The following is a 24,633-nucleotide window of genomic DNA, read 5'->3' on the forward strand; positions in this document are numbered from 1 at the left end:
ATGAACTTCCAGATGTTCAAGTAGGTTTTAGAAAAGGCAGAGGCACCAGAGATCAAATTGCCAACATACACTGGATCATGGAGAAAGCAAGAGAGTTCCAGAAAAACATCTATTTCTGCTTCATTGACTATGCCAAAGCCTTTGACTGTGTGGATCACAATAAACTGTGGAAAATTCTGAAAGAGATGGGAATACCAGACCACCTGACCTGCCTCTTGAGAAACCTGTATGCAGGTCAGGAAGCAACAGTTAGAACTGGACGTGGAACAACAGACTGGTTCCAAATAGGAAAAGGAGTACATCAAGGTTGTATATTGTCACCCTGCTTATTTAACTTATATGCAGAGTACATCATGAGGAACGCTGGGCTGGAAGAAGCACAAGCTGGAATCAAGATTGACAGGAGAAATATCAAAAACCTCAGATATGCAGATGACACCACCATTATGGCAGAAAGTGAAGAGGAACTCAAAAGCTTCTTGATGAAAGTGAAAGAGGAGAGTGAAAAGGTTGGCTTGAAGCTCAACATTCAGAAAACAAAGATCATGGCATCTGGTCCCATCGCTTCATGGGAAATAGATGGAGAAACCGTGGAGACAGTGTCAGACTAGTGTTTTGGGCTCCAAAATCACTGCAGATGCTGATTGCAGCCATGAAATTAAAAGACGCTTACTCCTTGGAAGGAAAGTTATGACCAACCTAGATAGTATATTCAAAAGCAGAGACATTACTTTGCCAACCAAGGTCCGTCTAGTCAAGGCTATGGTTTTTCCCATGGTCATGTATGGATGTGAGAGTTGGACTGTGAAGAAAGCTGATCTCCGAAGAATTGATGCTTTTGAACTGTGGTGCTGGAGAAGACTCTTGAGAGTCCCTTGGACTGCAAGGAGATCCAACCAGTCCATTCTAAAGGAGATCAATCCTGGGTGTTCATTGGAAGGACTGATGCTAAAGCTGAAACTCCAATACTTTGGCCACCTCATGCGACGAGTTGACTCACTGGAAAAGACTCTGATGCTGGGAAGGATTGGGGGCGGGAGGAGAAGGGGACGACAGAGAATGAGATGGCTGGATGGCATTACCGACTCGATGGACATGAGTTTGAGTGAACTCCGGGAGTTGGTGATGGACAGGGAGGCCTGGTGTGCTGTGATTCATGGGTTCACAAAGAGTCGGACACGACTGAGCGACTGAATTGCACTGAACTGAACTGAAAATAGTAAAATACTAACATAATATTTCCACATATATCTCTAGATAAAAAATCAGCTTACAGAGTATCCCAGAAACATGTACAATGTTGCTAGCAAAACTCATGAATTGACTTATTTACATTCTAAAACAGTGAAATGCCTGTGTCCTGATTTGTTTTATAATCCATTTATACCACTGTTTCTCCAGCCATTAAAAAAGTAAAATAACTTTTTATAGAATTTTGGGAAATTTAATGATAAATGCTTAATAGTTATAGCAAAAACTGTCTATCTTTTTAATCTATATATTACTTAGGGTTTTTTGTAAAGCTCTAAACAGTGCCAAACACATCTTCTTTCTGATAAATCCAAGGTTTGTGTTTAAAATTTAATGACAAATGTAATAAGATATCAATAACCCTCACAGACATCTGAATGTGTATGTTGCATCAAACTGGGCCAAAGAAAACCTTTGGAGCATGATATCAGTGGGATATTATTTTATTGTCAATAAACATCAGATAATTGATTTGCTATTCGATTGACATGAGTTTGAGTGAACTCCAGGAGTTGGTGATGGACAGGGAGGCCTGGCGTGCTGTGATTCATGGGGTCGCAAAGAGTCGGACACGACTGAGCGACTGAACTGAACTGAACTGAACTGAAAGTGTAAATTAACTATGTATACAGCTGACTGCACTGGCAAAATAATTTTTAAGTGAAAAGTTATTTATATTTGGTTTAAATGCTCACTTACACTCTACTTCACAAACACAAGTTCTGAACCAAGGAAGAATGTAATTAATCTGCTAATCAAACGTTTGACCTAAGCACTTCTGCCTTTTTCAAAAAAATTGTTTATATGAATGTTACAGTCTTAGAGTAGTAATTTTAGCTTATAGTGTGGTCTTCTTTGGATGTCATAGTCTGCTCTTGGAGTTGGAAGAAAATCACAAAGACTGAGTTGTAAAGTACTTCTGAAAATTTTATCCTCTTTAGTAACATATACATCTCTTCAAAGCACAGTGAATTGCAAAATTAGAATGCTGTTTTTTGTTAGTTAGATGTGTGAATATGAAATGTAACTTAACATCTCTTGATCTCAACCTTCTTATCTCTAAAACGTGAATTGATTGAGAGTAAAAGCTCAGGCGGCAATGAATTCACCTGCAATGCGGGAGATCTGGGTTAGATCCCTGGGTCGGGAAGATGCTCTGGAGAAGGGAATGGCTACCGACTCTAGTATTTTTCCCTGAAGAATCCCATGGACAGAGGAGCCTGGCAAGCTACAGTCCATGGGGGTGCAAGAGTTAGTCAGGACTGTGAGTGAGACGAACACTTCGAAAACCATAATAAAGATATCTAACTAGACAAATCTTCCTTCTTTCCAGTTAAAAGCAAATAATTTAATTTAGCTTTTAAACTAAGAAAATGTTTATGCTAATTTCCCTAGATAGTACTAAAGATCTGGATGATAATTTAGCCATTTAAAAATGCAGATATGTCCTGTTGATCAGAAACAAGTAGACTGCCAGGTACTTCTCCAGCAGGGATGGGTTTACTGAGGATCAGCAGAAAACTGTAATTTGGGGTCTGCAACCAAGACAAGCCATGTGCAAGTTCCTGCACAATAAGGGGAGGAAAAGGAAGGTGGGATGGCTAGGGTAAACAAAGAGTGCATGCTTTTTGTGGCTGGTACATAGACAGCAAAGAAGAGCACTCTTCTTCCTTTTGGAATCTGCTATTGCTCTGGAGTGTGAGAGATCCCCTTTCTGGTCTCCCAACTCTATTTAATTAAGGTTTCTGTTTGTTAGTTTTTTAATAGCTCTGTTGTCATTGTTCAGTTGCTAAGTTGTGTCCAACTCTTTTGAGATCCTGTGATCTGCAGCCTGCCAGGCTCCTCTGCCCATGTAATTTTCCAGGCAAGCATGCTGGAGTGGGCTGCCATTTCCTCCTCCAGGGGATTGTCCCAGACCAGGGATTGAACCCACATCTCCTGCATTGCAGGTGGATTCTTTACCAGTGAACTGCCATGGAAGTTCCAATAGTTCTCCTAGATATATTCTAATACTGATGAACCCCCTGCAAACTCATTCTGAGAATACTATTTTCTTTGTTATGATTCATTAGAATTGTGTAGATTCACTTTCCAGTTATTAATATGTAAATCTGAGATGATAAGAGGATGCTATTTTATAATATATTTATAAAATATGGTGATATAACATTCTTTATGCTAGATTTTTCATATTGCTAATTTCAATCACTGTGACTGCATAAATACTTTATTAATGTTTCAAAGTTTGGAATCCAGTCATCTGACTCATTTATAAAAAGAACAGAGAACTGATTTGTATATTTGACGTCTTAAATTTTGTGATTTCTCCAACATACAACTTCCTGGAGCATGTATTACTAGAACGCTATAATAATATTGCCAGGAAGAAGGGAAAAATGAATCACTCAATCAGGGAACAATGTTTCAATAAAGAAAAATTCCAGGATGATTCAGGCTTTTATCCTTTCACCCTTCAAAAAGTTTAAACATATTTTAGAATAATAATTCTTTGTAACTTTTTCTGACATTTTAAGTAATGTTTGTGTGTGCTCAGTCACTCATTTGTGTCTGATTCTGTGATCCCACGGACTATATCCCACCAGGCTCCTCTGTCCATGGGATTTTTTCCTCCTTCAGAGGATCTTCCCTACCCAGGGATTGAACTCATGTCTCCTGCACTGGCAGGTAATATTTTTTTTTTTTTTACCACCGAGCCACCTGGGAATCGCAAGCAATGTTTGCCACCTTCAAAAAAATGTCCTGCAGTTTTTTTTTTCTTGGTTTGTTTGTTTGCGGAATTTCTGGTTTGTTTTTAAGTACTAAATATTGTGGGTGAAAAATATGAATGGATTACATGGAAAATGCAGCTAAAAATAAAAAGGAAGGTTCAGTTCAGTTCAGTTCAGTCACTCAGTCGTGTCCGACTCTTTGCAACCCCATGAACCACAGCACGCCAGGCCTCCCTGTCCATCACCAACTGTAACTGTAGCTTGCCAGGCTCCTCTGTCCATGGAATTCTCTAGGCAAGAATACCGGAGTGGGTTGCCATTTTCTCCTCAAGAGGATCTTCCCAACCTAGGGATCAAATCCAGGTCTCCCATATTGCAGGCAGATTCTTTACCATCTGAGCCACTAGGGAAGCACATTTTATAAACTGATTCAAATTTGTGGAGCCCAGATGCTGGATGGGAGTCCTCCGATCACAGACTGATTGAAATCAGTTGAAAGCTACCCTGGCAGACAGGCAAGTTTTGGTCCTGCACTGCACTGTGCCACAGGGCTGAACGTAGCTTTTATCTTTTCTTGTTCCTGATCTTGTTTACAGCTTTTGTCCCCCATTCCTCTCCATGCACCTACTTTTAGCAGCTCTTCATCTACTTTTAATGTGTTTCTTTTTCACTGAATTCAGAGATGAAGCCTAATTCAGGAAGTCATGATTACTATTAATTTGAGCTCCAAATAGGTGAGATATTTCTGTTAAAAAACAAAAAGTAATTTGATGCTCTAATGATCATCTGACCCCTGGGAAAGTAAAGAAGTAATCATACCATTGAAATGAAATTCAGTATTTTATGTTCTCATTGGGAAAAAAGTCAAAATAATCTATTTCTGTCATTTAATAGACATCATAGATCCTCTTTAATTTTCAATTAATAAAAATACTGTACTAAAGTTGAAGATCATTTTTCATAAAATATGCTAATGCTAAGTATTTCAATAGTGACTTTTCCTCAATTGCTTAAAATAACTTTTAAAATTTTACTTCATTAATTTTAATAATAACTTGGTGAATTAGGACAGCAAGAAATCTTTTAAAATGAATATACTATTCTAAGATAATTTCACTTGGCAAAGCTGAAGTAGTGAATGTGGAACATAATCATCTATCTTATGCTATCATCTGAATTATGTCTTATATTATTACCTGATACTGCTCAATATCCTATCATTATATATTAGGTTGATAACATAAGGTATACTTTAGGTAAAATTTTTGTTATTGTGTTTTGTTATTATTAACAGTAGCATAATAATAAACACAATAATCATATTGCATTTTGTTCTTGGTAAATTTTGTATAATTTAAACAAAATAATGTATCTTTTAAGTAAAATATTCATTTCAGTTCAGTTGCTCAGTCGTGTCCAACTCTTTTTTGCATTAAAGTGATTTATACTTGTTTCATTTGTATGTCAAAAGTTCTAAAACTGTATTTCAGGCTCAGACTATCAGTATACTCAGTTCTAAATTCATGAGTTCTGATTTCATTGAATACATTCTTCAGACAGAAAAAAAAATTCTGACTTTAGACAGAGAAGAGTGAATGCTATGTTATGACACATCTGGTGAAACTCTGTTTTATAAGAATCGTTTTTCAATTCTTATAAATGACAGAAAATCCACATTGATAAGTCAGTATGTATGATAATCAGACCACAATTGAAAAGCGAGAGTAAATAAAATGATTGGTATCTAATTTTTGATATAATAGATTTTTAACAGTAATACATCTGTTAATAAGAGTATACAGCCCACTGTTTCATTTAAAGATACTTCATTACCCCTGGTAGATAAGTTACGGTGCATAAGAGGCATTCTAGATAATACATTCCAAGTTTACCAACAGATGGCTTAATGGAAGACATAAGTTCTTCCCTCCATTTTATTCTTCTTGTTCATCTCTTTATTCTTCTTTATCATCTCTTGTTCCATATTTCTCCTCATTCTCTATCATCTTCTTATAGTGTCGGGACATATTCAAAATCTCAATGTCTCTCCATTACTTATCAAATCAGTACAAATGGCTTTAAGCCTTGGATCTACTACTACTTTTCAAGTACTTCATAACCCATCCAAAATGTATGCTTCCTAGAAAATCCCAAGTATTTTTCTGACTCATTTTCACTCAAGTATCTGTGGCAGAGGCCAGGAATTTCACACCTAAATCCATCTTCTGCCTCTTTCATATTGTACAGAGTTGCTAACTGGTTGCAAAGTTGCCCAGCTGGACTAAATGTCTCCTCTTCCTTCAGAAATTATCATCAATTGAAAGTTTTCAACAACGAGATGTGAGTCGAAGTCACGTGTGGGTCTCTCTTTCCTCTTATGAGCTGGAAGGCAGACATGTCCAAGGCACAGCTTTAGACATGCAAACTAGAAAAATACCCTAGGGAAGTGGTTCTTGAAGGGTGGTCTCTGGACCAGAAACAACAGCTGAGATATTGTTGGAAATAAAACCTCTCAGGCTTCACCCTAGGCCTAATGAATCAGAAACTCTGGAAGAGGGGCCCATGAATCTGCTTCAACAAGCTCTCCAGGTAATGATGATTCATAGGAAATGCTGGGGAATACTCTCCAGGTGACAGTGGAGGAACAACTTGGAAGAAAATGACCACCTGGAGCAGTGCCATCCCACTGACCTGGCCTCTCATCCCACAGAGCTTTTTAGCAAAATGATACAGTTCCTTAGGGCACTAAATTGTTGGATCTTCTTCTTACAGCAGCTCAGCATTTGCCCTGAGTAGTATTTATTCACTGTGGAATGGCCTGTGTAGTATTTCCATCCCATTCAATACTTTTACCTGGAAATCTGAAATCCTACTTGGGTCTCTGCAAGATAGCACTGGTGCGTTTACCTAATGACAAAGAACACTAGGATATGTTTGCTATCCTTTAATCTATTATGCACATTGAGGACTGAACACTCTTTTAAAAAATTAAATCTAATGTACCACTCTTCTGCTTCAAAGTTTTACCAGACTCTTGCAGCATTTAGCTAAAATACAACATGTTTAAGTAGGCCTATGAGGTGCCATCCACCTTGACCTAAGTCAGTCTCTCCAGTCTCGTCCAGAGCTGTTTCACTTATCTCTGAGCTCTAGTCACACATTCCTTCTGTCTGTTCCTGAATCCTGACAAATCTTTTCACACTCAGTGCTTTTTCCCATGCTGTTTACTTCACTGTCTTACTTCTCTTCATTCTTTAGATCTCTTCCTAAATATTATTTTTCTTCGCTCCCACTACATCCCACATGAATCAAGCCAGAGACCTAAAATCTCTTATCAGAGAGATTAATATACATTTACATTCTGAGCACTTAAAAATTTATGATAATTGATTGCTCTTAAAGCTGAAACTCCAATACTTTGGCCACTTCATGCAAAGAGTTAACTCACTGGACAAGACTCTGATGCTGGGAGGGATTGGGGGTGGGAGGAGACGGGGACGATAGAGAATGAGGTGGCTGGATGGCATCACCGACTCAATGGACATGAGTTTGAGTGAACTCTGGGAGTTGGTGATGGACAGGGAGGCCTGGCGTGCTGTGATTCATGGGGTCGCGGAGAGTCGGACATGACTGAGCGACTGAACTGAACTAAACTGAATGAATCTTGTTACTGTGCCATGACCCTCCTTACCCCATTGTATTACAAGAAACATGATGAGAGAAGACACCATATATACTTGCTCACTTTGTATGCAAAACATCCAGTACCAGACCCATCACATAGTAAGCATTCAATAAATGCACATCAAATGGATAAAAACTGGATTCTGTGAGACTCAACTCACATGGCATCTTAACTCTGAAGACTTTCTGGATCCTGCTTCTTTAGAAAAGACTGTTGTTTCCAGCAATTTTATTGACCCAAGTGTCCCTATCTACTTAAAAGGTTGGCATTCTTGTCCTGTTAATATGTTTGTTCTAGTAATTCCAAAATCACTGCAGATGCTGATTGCAGCCATGAAATTAAAAGACGCTTGCTCCTTGGAAGGAAAGTTATGACCAACCTTGATAATATATTAAAAAGCAGAGACATTACTTTGCCAACCAAGGTCCGTCTAGTCAAGGCAATGGTTTTTCCCGTGGTCATGTATGGATGTGAGAGTTGGACTGTGAAGAAGGCTGATCGCCGAAGAATTGATGCTTTTGAACTGTGGTGTTGGAGAAGACTCTTGAGAGTCCCTTATACTGCAAGGAGATCCAACCAGTCCATTCTAAAGGAGATCAATCCTGGATGTTCATTGGAGGGACTGATGCTAAAGCTGAAACTGCAATACTTTGGCCACCTCATGCGATGAGTTGACTCACTGGAAAAGACTCTGATGCTGGGAAAGGTTGGGGGCGGGAGGAGAAGGGGACGACGGAGAATGAGATGGCTGGATGGCATCACCGACTCTGTGGACATGAGTTTGAGTGTACTCCGGGAGTTGGTGATGGACAGGGAGGCCTGGCGTGCTGTGATTCATGGGGTCGCGGAGAGTCGGACACGACTGAGCGACTGAACTGAACTGAACTGAGTAATTCTAACAGTAAGCATTTATGAAGTGATCTTGCTCTTGGACCCTTACAATCTCAGTTAGGAGGACAGCATATTTCATGTACTACTGTGATTCACTTTCTTAAAAGCTTCAATGACTACCTCCCATTGTTAAAATTTTGCAAGGGTATCTTTTTCCTAACACAACAGTCTTATCATTCCAGCCTTGAAAATTATTCTTAGGCAGAGCATCCGTTCCGTTCCGTTCAGTCGCTCAGTCGTGTCCGACTCTTTGCGACCCCGTGGACTATAGCCTACCAGGCTTCTCCGTCCATGGGATTCTCCAGGCAAGAATACTGGAGTGGGTTACCATTTCCTTCTCCAGGGGATCTTCCCGACCCAGGGATCGAACCCGGGTCTCCCGCATTGGAGGCAGACGCTTTAACCTCTGAGCCACACTTAATTCATCCTTTGCCAATCAAACTAGACACTTCAATATCTACCTCACATAGCCACCACTGGGCCTTTGCACATTTTGTTCCTGTCTGTCAAGAATCTTCTCACAGTTAGTGCTCTTTTAAGGACATTTCCCCCATGGTGGCTACCTCTGTCTGGTGATTTCTTCTGCATTCTTCAAGGCACATTTCAAATGGATCTCAGTGATCTAATTAAACAAATGCAAACCCATGCAGTGATTCTCATACATTGTGGGATCTTGTCAGATTAGTGAATCTTAGTGACAAGTTTTTGCCCTATAAAGATGCTTAATAATGTATTTATGTGTTATGACATATAAGGGACCAAATACAATACATCAAAATACTTGAAACACTGTCATACTGAGTGAGGTAAGTCAGAGAAAAACAAATATTATATGATATCCCTTACACGTGGAATATAAAAAACAAATGAGCTAATCTATGGAACAGAAATAAAGTTACAGATGTAGAAATCAAATGTATGATCCCTGGGGGTAAGGGGGAGAGGGAGGAATAAATTGAGAGATTGAGATGGACCCACACACACTACTATACATAAAAAGATAACTAATAAGGACCTACTGTATAGCACAGGGAACTCTACTCAAAACTCTGCAGTGGCCTATAAGGGAAAATAATTTTAAAAAGAGTTGATATACGTATGTATAACAGATTCACTTTTCTGTATACCTGAAACTAACATAGCACCACAAATTAATTATACCCCAGTAATTTTTTTTAATTAAAAAAAAAACTTAAAGGATATTCAAATGAAAATTCACACATTTCTAAAAGATAATATCCATACATCAATCAATAAAAGAAAATAGTAGAAAATGCAACTCTACTTTATAGCCACTACAAGAAAGTTGTTAGATACACTGCAAATGGTAAATGTTACCTACAAAGAACTAAATGAAGGATTGGTGAGGACAAATCTTTAGCAATTTTACAGTCCTTATTCATAACAAAGATTCAGGAAATTTCAGCATTTAATATGGAGTTTCATACAAAAATTATCACTGAATGAAAGAGGTACCTGTGGGATATATTAAAATACAAAGATTGAAAATCAGTGGTAAAATAAAAATTTACAATTGGCAAAATTCTATTTTTCTTCTTGGTTAAATTAAGAGCCTCAAACTCTCTTTCTCGTAGATTTTGTTCAGTCACTAAATGATGTCCCCATGGACTGCAGCACATCAGGCTTCACTGTCCTTTACTATCTCCATATATTTGCTCATACTCATGTCCATTGAGTCGATAATACCATCCAACCATCTCATCCTCTGTTGCCCCAATTTCTTCCTGCCCCCAATCTTTCTCAGCATCAATGTCTTTTCCAATGAGCTGGTTCTTCACATGAGATAGCCAAAGTATTGGAGCTTCAACTTTAGCATCAGTCCTTCCAATGAATATTCAAGGTTGATTTCCTTTAGGATTGACTGGTTTGATGTCCTTGCAGTTCAAGGGACTCTCAAGAGTCTTCTCCAGCACCATAGTTCAAAAGCATCAATTCCTCAGTGCTCAGCCTTTTTATGGTCCAACTCTCATATCTGTACATGGAAAAACCATGGTTTTGATGATATATACCTTTGTCGGCAAAATGATGACTATGCTTTTGAACATACTGTCTGGGTTTGTCATATTGTTCCTTCCAAGAAGCAAGCATTGTTTAATTTCATGGCTGCAGTCACCGTCTGCAGTGATTTTGGAGCCCAAGAAAATAAAATTTGTCATTGCTTCTATTTTTTCCCCTTCTATTTGCCATGCAGTTATGAGACTGCTGCTGCTGCTGAGTCACTTCAGTCGTGTCTGACTCTGTGTGACCCCATAGACGGAAACCCACCAGGCTCCCCCGTCCCTGGGATTCTCCCGGCAAGAACACTGGAGTGGGTTGCCATTTCCTTCTCCAATGTGTGAAAGTGAAAAGTGAAAGTGAAATCGCTCAGTCATGTCCGACCCTTAGCGACCCCACGGTCTGCAGCCTACCAGGCTCCTCCATCCATGGGATTTTCTAGGCAATAGTACTGGAGTGGCTTGCCATTGCCTTCTCCGAGTTATGAGACTAGATGCCATAATCTTAAGTTTTTTGAATGTTGAGTTTTAAACCAGGTTTTTCACTCTCCTCTTTCACCCTCATCAAGAGGTTCTTTAGTTCCTTTTTGTTTTCTGACATTAGAATGGTATCATCTGCATGTCTGAGGTTGTTGATATTTCTCCGAGCAATCTTGATTCCAGCTTGTGATTCATCCAGTTTGGAATTTTGCATAATGTCACCCGCATATAAGTTAAATAAATAGGATGACAATATATAGCTTTGATGCAATACTTTCCCAATTTTGAACCACTCCTTTGTTCTGTGTCCAGTTCTAACTGTTGCTTGGTGACCTGTGTACAGGTTTCTCAGGAGATAAAGTGGCTTGGTATTCCCATCTCTTTGAGAATTTTCCAGTTTGTTGTGATCCACACAGTCAAAGTCTTTAGTGCAAACAGTGAAGCAGATATAGATGCTTTTGGGGAATTCCCTTGGTTTCTCTATGATCAAACAAATGTTGGCAATTTGATCTCCGGTTCCTCTGCCGTTTTTAAATTCAGCCTGTACATCTGGGAATTTTCGGTTCAAGTACTCATGAAGCCTAGCTTCAAGGATTTTGAGCATTACTTTGCTAGCATGTGAAATGAGTGCAATTGTATGGTAGTTTGAATATTCTTTGGCCTGACCTATCTTTAAAACAGTACTTATAGTTAATGTAAAAATATTTCTCCCTGTGGAACATTTAAAGTATTATTTGCCAGGAGCCCAATTGTTAGCAGCTGAAGTGGCAACATGAAGCTAACCCAAGGGCTGCAGCACTGTTAGTTTTCTATGAGAAAATCTCACAAATATTCCCAGTCCGAGGGCTGTCCTGGCCTGAGAATGTTTGGCAGTACTACCACTTTAACATATCTGAGTACAATAAATTCAGCTCCTGGGAAGCAAAAGTATATAGAATAGCTGAATTGGACACTTTTCCAACTAATTAAGGAACCATGTGGGAGTTCTGTTCATAGCATTCTCATTTGTAGCAGAAGAAGACATTCATTTACAAATAATGAAGAAAATAATATGAAATATTTTACTGAATACATATGAATTTTAGAGCTACCTCTTCCCACTAAGAATGCTTCCAAAGAAAATGAGGGCATCAAGTCAGTTTTCCTTTAAATACTGGGTCAGTATGATTTTCCAAGTTCAAGATCATTATAACTTCTAAGACCTTTTGTTCTTCTGAAGACAAATACTATCACAACAAATACTATCACAAGTCTACACAACCAGCAAACCAGATTAGAAGCTCAATTGACTAACTTCTTGACATAATGAAGAAGGGGTGAGAAATAAGAGGCAACTTTTTTCTTTTTAATGGAATATTAAAGTATTATTAAATATTAAGCATTATTTATAAACCATCATGGCCAATGGCCATTACTCCAACTTTTTTTTCCCTTTGATCTGCCATTACTCTAGTCATAGAATGGTTTTTTGAAATTGAAGACTTGGAATCACATGACAGTCCTGACAATCTCTCCCATCCTTCTTTCTGAAACAAAGGGTTTCATCACGGCTTAAAGCAGAGCACCCTCCTGATCAACCCAGGAATCAAGCAATGGCTTCAAGAAAGATATTTTGATAATGTATCTTTTACTTACAGGAAACCAATCTCAGAATTCCAGAAGGGAAAGCATATTGAAAATTTAGTTTCCAAAACATGACCTGTGTGTAAGCCAAATGCATACATACATACATAAGCATTTGCTGTAACAGCTGAAGCAATATGTTTACATACATATAAATAAACAACAGGATCAACATTTCGAAGATGCTCTCATGTATATTCAAGTGACAGAATTCAAAAATTTCGAAGGATAAACTCTTATTCCCATTTATTTGCTAGAAAACACAGTTGGACAACTATAAACTGGAATATAATACCCTGGTAGGAAGATCTGTGTCTTTGTTATTGTGTATTTCCTCCCCAATACACAGAAACCTCAGTGCGTGATGCTCAGAGGGGACAGTTGTGTATTGGGGTATTATGCTCCTCTGAAACGGACAGAATATACACAGTAAACAGATTATTGTAGGTTAGGATAATCAGGGAAGGTGTCACAGTCTTCCAAAGGGAAGGGTAGAACCTGTGTAAACAGGAAAAGGGGTAAAGTATGTCAGGAGTAGGATGAAAGGTACGGGGGCAGATCAGAATCATTTGGTTTGTTGGGAGAATAATAATTTTCTGGTCAGAAGAGAGATTTGGCTATGAGATCCATGAGTTTAAAAGTCGGTTTGGCACCATTCTTTTTCCAACAAATTATTTTTGAAGGGCGTATTACCCGTAATCAGTTCATTTTAAATGACCTGAAATTTGCTTTACTATAAATGGGATTTGACTAGTTCAAAAATGAAAGCAGGTCTTAGTGCCTAGTCTTTTGTCTTTATTCATAACATTACCTTATACAAATTTGGAAGACTAGATTGATTAAAAATATTTCTATGAAATAAGAAGCTTATATGACAGTCCTGATTACAGACTTTCATTACAAGAAAAGAATAATAATCCATGGATTATTCATTAAAAAAAAAACAAACACTTGCCTGAACTGACTAGGTTTAGAATATAATATTTTTGATATGATTACATAAAATTGCACAACTGCATGATTTCATTCAGGATTACATAATTCACCTGCATGGTTGAGAGGCTACTTATGTTAAACTATACCTTCTTATTCCAAAGGGATCATAAACATTTGCTGACATGATACAATTTTGTCCATTTGGAAAAATTTAGAATGTTAAATTTGTTATCATTATTAAACAAAGAATCAGTAGTTTTTACAATTTTAGGCAACATACACAATATCTGAAGCCCAGAGCAGCACTGGCTTACTGCCTCGTGCTCTATCATTAGAAAGCACAGTCTATTTAAACAAGTCATTCATTGCTGAACCTGCCTTAGATTAATATACACTTCGCTTCTTAGATTCAGAAGCTATTCAGTATATAGTTATTTCAATCTGATAATTTCCTCATACAATTAAATACTTGTCATGTTCAAATTTCACACTAAAAGTCATTCATGTACGTCAGGTACACCAAGGTGAGTTGAAAATTTCTTATTCTAAATTCATAATGTGCTTTGTGTTAAAATTCTTGCTTATTACAAAGGAAAATTGCACACCGAAACACTGCTTTTACTAGAATTATTTGGCAGGAAAACAAGTGAGAAGTGTAGAAATAATAGTAGGCTTCCCAGGGGTGCTGAAGTGTAAGAACTGAGACACAACAGTATAAAGACACAGAGTGATCTAAAGCAATTCCATTTTAAAAGACTAGATGAACTGTGGATCTATCTAGAAAAGATAGTAACTACCCAAGGTCAACGTAAGAAAACGGAATGCTCACTGTGGGGAGTACGTCTGGATAGGCATTTCCCAAGTGTTCATCAATCCCTTAAAATACAAGGGGGTTTGGCAGAGGGCAGACAAAATGTTAAATGTTCAGAGCGCACACACTAATAGCAAAAATCTTTCAGTTCATTGTTTCAATCAAGATGTACAAACTTATCTGACCAGGAAACAATCAAATAGGTAATTCAACAATGAAGCAGCTCTGTGACAACCTAGAGGTATGGGATAGGGTGGGAGGTGAGAGGCAGGCTCAAGAGGGAGGAGACATATATATACTTATGGCTGATCCATGGTGATGTATGACAGGAAAAAACACAATATTGTAACTATCCTTCAATTAAATAAATTAAAATAATAAAAACATATATACTCATGTGTGTACAGGGGTGTGTGTGTGTATGTTTATGATTCATTTATATTAGCTGTGGAATAAGTTTTAAGAACTGAGATTTTAAAATAAAAGGTCTAAAAATCTGCTACATTAGGATTTATTCTTCCTTCCTCATGTTTACTGAGCTGCTAGCCTGAGATATCACAATGCTGGTTATGTAAGAGGCTCCCTTCTACACAGGTTTGCAACTGTAAATGGGGATCCAACTTGGAAGACTTCTGAAGGTATCAATCTCATCGAAGGTCTACAGAGGTCAGAGAGTAGAAAGAGAACTTTCCTGGCAACAATAGTGAGCAGACCTCTTTGAAGGGAATGACTGCTCTTCTGTGAGTCCCTTCCCCAGCCTGCTTTGGGATAGGGCTGTGGGAGGGCTACCTTCTAACCCTTGACCTTTCAGAGGGACGTCAAGAAAATCACTTGGGGATCTTTGATATAAGTTCATGTAGTTGAGACATGAGTCTGGAGCCCAATTCACATCTGAGAACATGTAAATAGCCTGTGGACACTGGGGTGTGACTCTGCCAAGAAACTGAAGGCTAGACACAGGCTCTTTGTTGCTCTGGTGGAGGAAGCAGTAGTGCTGAGAGATGGGCTAAGAGATGGATGCCTGAGGCCTTCTCTGTGGACCAGATCTGAGTGATGCAGCAGGGCTAGCCTGACATCTTGGGTCTTATCCAAGAGCGCCTTCTGGCAGAGCACAGAGCCCTCAGCAGAAGGAGGCTGGTGGTGACTGCCAGGTTCTCAGGGCCTCTTCTAGGGAGATGTAGGAGAGGGACTCAATGCTGTTCACCTAAATGACCAGCTGTTCCTGACTAAATTGTTTCAAGTGTCAGAAAGTAACAAAAACTTATTCCAGTATCCTTTATCCTCGACCAAATCCTTGTAAGATCAAGAATTTGATGATGAATTATGGCAAACATAAAGTGTTGAAAACTTCTGTAAATAAAGTCACAAATGAAATGATCTTTGCCTGTTTGGTGAAGAATTTATGAGTCTAAGCTGTTATTACTCATCAGGAGACATTCTAGAACTGTTTGAACCATTACTTTCATATATGTTTTTTAGCAAGGTGCATATATATTATATATTCTATCATGTTCAACAGAGCTCCCACACTAGAAATTCTTTCTTCAATTATAAAACATTCTTATCTGTCAGAAATTTACTGATGTTTGTGAAGAATATAAGTACTGTCTGATTATCCAAAGGTCTAGTACCAACAAAATAATTCAGCATATTAAAACAAAATCCAATGAATAAATCAGTGCACATATCTACTTTCTCTCTTTTGAGAAAAGTTTAGCACAGCAATCATTTCAATTAACACATTGTGTGTAAGAATGCATGATAGCATCTGTTAGTATGCATTTTAAAGACTGGAGGGTGTGTGGTGACTTATGTAGATATAAGTACAACATATGCTCAGCTATGCATATGGACTTAATATAAATTATGATTGCAACATGCAGAGAGGCAAAGAGAGACATGTGCAATGGTCGTCTCTCTGCATTTAATCAGTTCACATTTTTCTAACATGTACAAGAGAAGTCTTTATATTATCTTAACTGTTTAAAAATTATAGAATAGGAACCAAGACAAAAACCTCAAATCAGCTTCATACATTTGAAACATGGAATTATTTTTTTGTGAATGAAAATTCAGATTTTTTTAAAAAGAAAATACAGTATTTAAGAGAGAAACTGGAAACAAAAGCTATGAGGACCATCTTGAAGAAACTTCAAAATATGGAAACATATTGTGGTTTCCTCCTTTGAACATTTTAGCTCATTATAGTTTCGATACAGGGCATAGTTTATTTATCTGAATACTATTTATTAAATTGACAAACTAGATGGTTGAATATATTATAGATAAAACTAATTACCTTCTCTTGGTATTGCCGCCTTGAGGAATCCAAAGACTGGATTAGAGCCGTGGCGTGGCCGACAAACATGGCGTAGCAGGTGGCCCCAACAATCATGCTCAGCATGGTGATCCACAGGTCAGACATGCTGACTGGGGCTTGGGCTCCATAGCCGATGCACAGCATGTGACTCATTGCTTTGAAGAGTGCGTAGGAATACTGCTTTCCCCAAGAATCATTCTGCAACAGAAGAGAAAAAGGAAATAGAGTGAACCATTAGGATAGCAGAAGAAAAATGATTATGACCGATACACAGAAGCATTATAACATTCTTGTAATAGAACATTTACACAGATACTTCGCCCCAGTAGTTAATCAAAAGACCTGTTGTTTTTCAAAACTTGATAAATATAATGAAATAGAAATAGTCTACAGTTAAAATATGCAATCCTAGTCAGTTTTATATGTTTTTAAAACTAAAAATTCCTTTTGGGACAGTTGCGTGAATGAATGTTGATAAGTTCATTTAAAAATTTCCAGGAAATCTGTGTCATTCTCTAGTAATATATTAATATTTACAAATTGAGAAATGCTGCTGATTGATATGAAGCACATAGGCTTAAGTATAGGAACTTTTATCAAAGCTATGATATTAAAATTTTGAAAGTCCAAATGATATATTTATATAGACCACAACGAATACCTCAATACCTTAAATGAAAAATTAGCATAATTTGGAAATACAGATCTGATAAGTGAAAAGACTTCCTTGAAGCCTTCTCTGAGTAATGTATATTGAAGTTCAAATGTCAAAGTTGATGATGGATGAATCTTACTGGCTTTCTATAGAATAATAAAATAAAATAAATAAAATAATATCTTGGAGGACAATGAAATAAAAAAACGCTGACTTCTGAGATTAATTATTAGATGCAATTTCTGATGTCATTTCAAAACTCTACCTTAAGCTCAATTCTACAAAAATAATTTGTTCAATATATCTTATATATTGTCTGATAAAACTTAAAGAACTTTTTTGATCAGTGTATCAAACTGCCTACTCCAGGATTTACCTCATTTATGAGACTCAGGGTAAAATAAAAATTTGAAGCCTTTAGTTTAAAATGTAGGGGGAAAAAGTATTGTTGAAGATAATATATAAAGAATTTTCCTTAAAATATTTTATTCATTATAAAACTTGGGATAATAGTGCTAGTTGAGTAACAACATAAACATACATTTCAAAAAGTGAAATTCTGGTATCATAATTTTAATATAAGTAATACTGTACTATCGTGATATCTTGAATGATCATACAATTTTTATAGCTTAGTTTTCTGACAAATTCATTCCTTAGGTCATCAAAATTTTATATGATTAATAATTTCATCTTCAAATATAAAACTGAAAATTACATCAGTTCCTTTTGGCTAATGCAAGATCACAAATAATTTCTGATACATTTTTAATTTGGGGGAAGATCTGTTGATGCAACCTTTACTGGAACTGGCGTATTTTATAGCCTGGGGACATTAGGATGAATGTTTGATAAATTATTTTAATACATAAATTTTAGTACATCTGGAGCTGATGATTCTCACAGAATAATTTCTAATAAATGATTTAACTCCATAAAAATCATATTCATGAAACTGTGTCATATTTTTAAATTACAGTTTTTAAGATAACTGTAAATGAACATGGACATTGTAAGAAATAATAGAGAAATATGTACAATTCATCAGTTTTTCTTAAAGGTGAAATCTTGTAAACTATATAGCAATGTTACAACAAGAAACTGACATGAATATAATCCACTGATCTCATTCATATTTCACTAAATGTGTACTCATTTGTATATATAAATTAGTTTTATTCAGCTTTATTACATGTATCAGTTCCTATATTCACCAACGCTGTCAAGATACAGAACAATTCTATAACAACAAAGAACCATTGCACTGCTTTTCTGTTGAACTTAATGTTAAATGTAAATGTATGCAATGGTATTTTAATGTTTCCTCTGACATTTCCTGTAACTTTTAATTAAAGAATGATCAATGCAAGAAGCCAAAAATAGTTTCATGATTTGTATATAACCCATAATGCCTGATTATGTTTTATCTTCCTGTATTTTCAGTTACAAGGAAAATTTAATTTAAAAATTGTCTTCCTTGTTAATAACTGGCTCATTTAAAACTTCATATGAAAATAGTGTTATTTTCCTCTATAAGTGATCTTTAAATTTCTTACTGCTAGGCTGGTGCATATTTGCATCACAATGTTGCAGGAGTTGTCAAATCTGGACATTTTAAAATCAAGAATTCTAATAACTCCCTGATAACTTTTATTGAAATGGCTATGGCATAACCAACCAATATAATATTGTAAAATAATTAGCCTCCAATAAAAATTAAAAAAAATAAATAAAAATAAATAAATAAAAAATGAATTCATTTATCATGTAATAATTTATTGACAAAGTTTACTGTTTGAGCTCCATAGGGTCTGTCTTGGAACTTAGGAGATTTAATATTTGTGTAGATACTTTGGAGATGGGTTCCTGGGCCTGATAGGGGAGTCAGCATGGTCCTCTCCTGGCTGGCATGGAAAGTCCTCCCGTGTGTCTCTGTAGCCAAGTGTCACTACGGCTGCTTCTGTTGCTGCCTTTACCACTGCTAACCTGGCCCCAGTTCAGGCCTGTCCACACTAGGGACACACAGCATCCAAGACTGCTGAGGCGTGCATATCTGTGCCTTGCTGCCAGGCCAACTGCTTGGCTTCGGTACTTCCTGCTATGCCTGTGGGCTTGAACCTGTGTATAGACAGCTGCCTCCTTGCAGCACCAATGCTCATATTCATGGTTCCATGTCCCAGTGGACTTTACTTATGAACATAAATTCAGAGATAACGCTATTATGAATTTCAAGATGGCTGCAGCAGAGCATGAATCCAAGTGCAGAATCTTTCCTAAAGTAGGTCCTTTTACAACTCCCAGATCATAAATCACATACACATACAGTGTCTGTCAAAGTAACTCTTAAATAACCATAAATTTTAAAATAATGTATTAATATTAAATATATGTACAGATATTTTGTTCATTGCTTTAATAGGGCTTTCTAAAGTTAAGTTTATAGATTAAAACAGAACATGATAAGTTTGAAAAACCCAGCCTCATAAACTTTGGAACTTGAGTCTGCAGACAAATAAAATATAATCAGTTTCATTTAGTTGAAAGAGTTAAGGTTCTTAAAGTGAAATTCATTTTATTTTTCTATACAATAGGTCATGTTGCCATATTAAGCTACCATAGTCTCTGTCATTATAAAAGGAAATTTAATTTTAAAGAAAGAAAATTATTTATGATATTATACATGGCAAGTTGTATAATGAACTCATGTACAAGTTTGCATTTTGGGGAATGAACAGAGCTGATACTTTCAGGAATATACTTAGGGTTCCCCAAATTCTAGATGTTTCATAAACAAGAAATGGAATATTTAATTAACAGAGCAATGTGCTCTATAAAAATCTTGAATGTACCTATTATTTAAAATGATACTTAAATTCTTGAAATCTGACTCAGTTTCATACTGATAATACTAAAACTGGATACATTATAAACCAAACTACAAAATAAACAAAGGTCTTTTATCCTGTGATCCATTCAAAGAATGGATAGAAAGAAAACAAGCTTGACTAGTTTCTTACTGGATTTAAATCTCTTGGGAACGCCTAGAGAACTACAGGTATTCACCTGTCATGGTGACTTCTATCCTGTATATGATGATCGTCATGCACTTATATTTTCTCATAGATTAGAGTCTAAATAGCATAATTCAGGAGAGATACTCAAATTTTTTATTACTGTCAAAAGAAGTGAATAAATAAATTTTAACAATAATGTTAAAACTAGCACAAAAATTTCTTCCTTTATGTTGTTTAAGCATTTGAGGTAATTAGATATAATAGAAATAATTAAAAAGTTCAAAAAGGTGTCCAATGGAGGTTGCACTTTCTGTTCATTTTGTTGGTTTTTTAGGAGAAGCAGTATGAGGAGCTAGAGAGTAAAGTTTAAACCAATTTCCTTAAATAATGCAACTGGATAGCTGCTAAACAATTTTATATAAGAATGTGTGTTACGTTCATTTTCAGTTATCTCCTAAGGCACACACAATAGACATATATACTCTATCTTAAATGAGCTGAAATAAGTGTCTATTTTATATGTTTCATGATTACTTTGAATCATGGAAAACTTTTCAACTTGTGTTTTATCCACCCCTCTCTTCCTTTCCCTCCATTTCTACTTCCTAAACCAAGCATGGTTTTCTCTATACCTTTTTCCATGTTAACATAAATGTATGTAAAACACACACACACACATTCTGAGATTGTGGCTTTTTATCCTTCAAAAATGAATTATATACATTTTTTCTGTATATTGCTTTTCTCACAGAAATATCCCTCCAAATATCTAGTGATGTCACATAGCTAATTCACCCATTTTCTATTGTTTCATAGTTTTTTTCCATGACAAATTATTCTATAATAAACAACCTAGTACATATAACCCTTATTTTGATCGATCAGATTCCTAGAAAAGTGTTTATTGGGTCAAAAAGCAGAGTTTTCAATTTGATTTTAAAATATACTGCCAGAATGAAAAAAACTGTGAATCAGTTCAGTCGCTCAGTCATGTTCAACTCTTTGAGACCCCATTGACTGCAGCACACCAGGCTTCCCTGCCCATCACCAACTCCCGGAGCTTGCTCAAATTCATGTCCATTGAGTCAGTGATGCCATTCAAACAACTCATCCTCTGTTGTCCCCTTCTCCTCCTGCCTTCAATCTTTCCAAGCATCAGGGTCTTTTCCAGTGAGTGAGTTTTTAGCATCAGGTGGCCAAAATATTGGAGTTTCAGCTTTGGCATCAGTCCTTGAATCTTTAGGGGTGATTTCCTTTAGGATTGACTGGTTGGATTTCCTGCAGTCCAAGGGACGCTCAAGAATCTTCTTCAACAACACAGTTCAAAAGCATCAATTATTCAGCACTCAGCTTTCTTTATATTCCAACTCTCACATCCATACATGACTGCTGGATAAACAATAGCTTTGATGAGATGGCCCTTTGTCAGCAAAGTAATGTCTCTGCATTTTAATATGCTGTCTAGGTTGGTCATAGCTTTTCTTCCAAGGAGTGTCTTTTAATTTCATGGCTGAAGTCACCAACTGCAGTGATTTTGGAGCCCAAGACAATAAAATCTCTCACCATTTCCATTGTTTCCCCATCTATTTGCCATGAAGTGATAGGACTGGATGCCATGATCTTCATTTTCTGAATGTTGAGTTTTAAGCCAGCATTTCACTCTCCTCTTTCACCTTCATCAAGAGGCTCTTTAGTTCTTCTTCACTTTGTACCATAAGGGTGCTATCATCTGCATATCCAGAGAAGGCAATGGCAACCCAGTACTTTTGCCTGGAAAATCCCATGGATGGAGGAGCCTGATAGGCTGCAGTCTGTGGGGTTGCGAAGAGTTGGACAAGACTGAGCGATTTCACTTTCATTTTTCACTTTCAGGCATTGGAGAAGGAAATGGCAACCCACTCCAGTGTTCTTGCCTGGAGAATCCCAGAGGTGGGGGAGCCTGGTGGGCTGCCATCTATGGGGTTGCACAGAGTCGGACATAACCGAAACAACTTAGCAGCAGCAGCAGCAGCATCTGCATGTCTGAAATTATTGATATTTCTCTTGGCAATCTTGATTCCAGCTTGTTCTTCATCCAGCCTGGGGTTTTGCATGATGTACTTTGCATATAAGTTAAATAAGCAGGTGACAATATACAGCCTTGACGTACTCCTTACCCTATTTGGAACCAGTCTGTTGTTCCACGTCTGGTCCTAACTGTTGCTTCTTGACCTGCATACTGATTTCCCAGGAGACAGGTCAGGTGGTCTGGTATTCCCATTTCTTTAAGAATTTTTTAGTTTGTTGTGATCCACACAACAGCTTTGGCATAATGAATAAAGCAGAAGTAGATGTTTATCTGGAATTCTTTTGCTTTTCTGATGATGCAACAGATATTGGCAATTTGATTTTTGGTTCTTCAGCCTTTTCTAAATCCAGCTTGAACATCTGGAAGTTTACAGTTCACGTACTGTTGAAGCCTACCTTGGAGAATTTTGAGCATTACTTTGCTAGCGTGTGACATGAGTGCAATTGTGCGGTAGTTTGAAATACTTTGTCATTGCTTTTCTTTGGGATTGGAATGAAAACTGACATTTTCCAGTCCTGTGGACATTGTTGAGATTTCCAAATTTGTGGCATATTGAGTGCAGCAGTTTCTGAGCATCATCTTTTAGGATTTGAAACGGGAATTCCATCACTTCCACTAACTTTGTTCATAGTGAAGCTTCTTCCTAAGGCCCACTTGACTTTGCATTATAGGATGTCTGGCTCTAGGTGAGTGATCACACTATTGTGGTTATCTGGATCATGAAAATGTTTTTTTGTTTAGTTCTTCTGTTCATTCTTGCCATCTCTTAATACCTTCTTTTTTTTGTTAGTTACATACCAGTTCTGTCTTTTATTGTGCCCATCTTTGCATGAAATGTCCTCTTGGTGTCTCTGATCTTCTTGAAGAGATCTCTAGTCTTTCCCATTCTATTGTTTCCCTCTGTTTCTTTGCACTGATCAGTGAGGAAGGCTTCTTTTTCTTTCCTTGATATTCTTTTGAACTTTGCATTCAATGGGTATATCTTTCCTTTTTGCCTTTGTCTTTTGCTTCTCTTTTTCTCTCAGCCATTTGTAAGGTCTCCTCAGACAACCATTTCACTTTTTGGATTTCATTTTCTTGGGGATGGTCTTGATCACTGCCTCCTGTACAATGTCACGAACCTCCGTCCATAGTTCTTCAGGCACTCTGTCTATCAGATCTAATCCCTTGATCTATTCCTTGAATCTATTTGATTTAGGCCATACCTGGTCTAGTGGTTTTCCCTACTTTCTTCAATTTAAGTCTGAGTTTGGCAATAAGGAGTTCATGATCTGAGACACAGTCAGCTCCCGATCTTGTTTTTGCTGACTGTACAGAGCTTCTCCATTTTTGGCTCAAAGAATATAATCAATCTGATTTTTATATTGACCATCTGGGGACGTTCATGTGTAGAATCTTCTCTATGACCAGTGTGTTCTCTTGGCAAAACTCTGTTAGCCTTTGCCCTGCCATGTACTCCAAGGCCAAATGTGCAGGTTACTTCAGGTATCTCTTGACCTCCTACTTTTGCCTTCCAGTCCCTTATAATGAAAACGACACCCTTTTTGGGGTGTTAGTTTTAGATGGTCTTGTAGTTCTTCATAGACCCATTCAAATTCAGCTTCTTCAGCATTACTGGTTGGGGCATAGACTTGGATTACTTGTGATACTGAATGGTTTGCCTTGGAAATGAACAGAGATCATTCTGTCATTTTTGAGATTGCCCCCAAGAACTTCATTTCAGACTTTTTTGTTCATTATGACAGCTACTCCATTTCTTCTAAGGGATTCTTTCCCACAGTATTAGATATAATGGTCATCTGAGTTAAATTCACTCATTCCAGTCCATTTTAGTTCACTGATTTCTAAAATGTCAATGTTCACTCTTGCCATCTACTGTTTGACCACTTCTAATTTACCTTGATTCATGGACCTGACATAACAGGTTCCTATGCAATATCATTCTTTATAGCATTGGGCTTTACTTCTATTACCAGTTCCATCCACAACCGGGCATTGTTTTCACTTTGACTCTGTTTCTTCTTTCTTTCTGGAGTTATGTCTCCACTCTTCTCCAGTAGCATATTGGGCACCTACCGACCTGGGGAGTTCATCTTTCAATGTCATATCCTTCTGAATTTTCATACTGTTCATGAGGTTTACAAGGCAAGAATGC

At 37.2% G+C, this 24,633-nt stretch overlaps 1 protein-coding gene across 1 annotated transcript in view; it reads right to left on the minus strand.

The window, feature by feature from the left end:
- HCN1 (hyperpolarization activated cyclic nucleotide gated potassium channel 1) overlaps positions 1 to 24,633 on the minus strand; it is a 220,978-nt gene that overhangs the window by 119,287 nt on the left and 77,058 nt on the right. The window contains 1 exon segment of the mRNA XM_088827586.1: positions 16,721 to 16,939. Coding sequence (XP_088683712.1) covers positions 16,721 to 16,939 — 219 coding nt within the window.

Source organism: Moschus berezovskii, chromosome 18, assembly GCF_049115385.1.
Source record: "Moschus berezovskii isolate FMDL1 chromosome 18, NW_MosBer_1.0, whole genome shotgun sequence".
In the NCBI taxonomy this organism is placed as follows: domain Eukaryota; kingdom Metazoa; phylum Chordata; class Mammalia; order Artiodactyla; family Moschidae; genus Moschus; species Moschus berezovskii.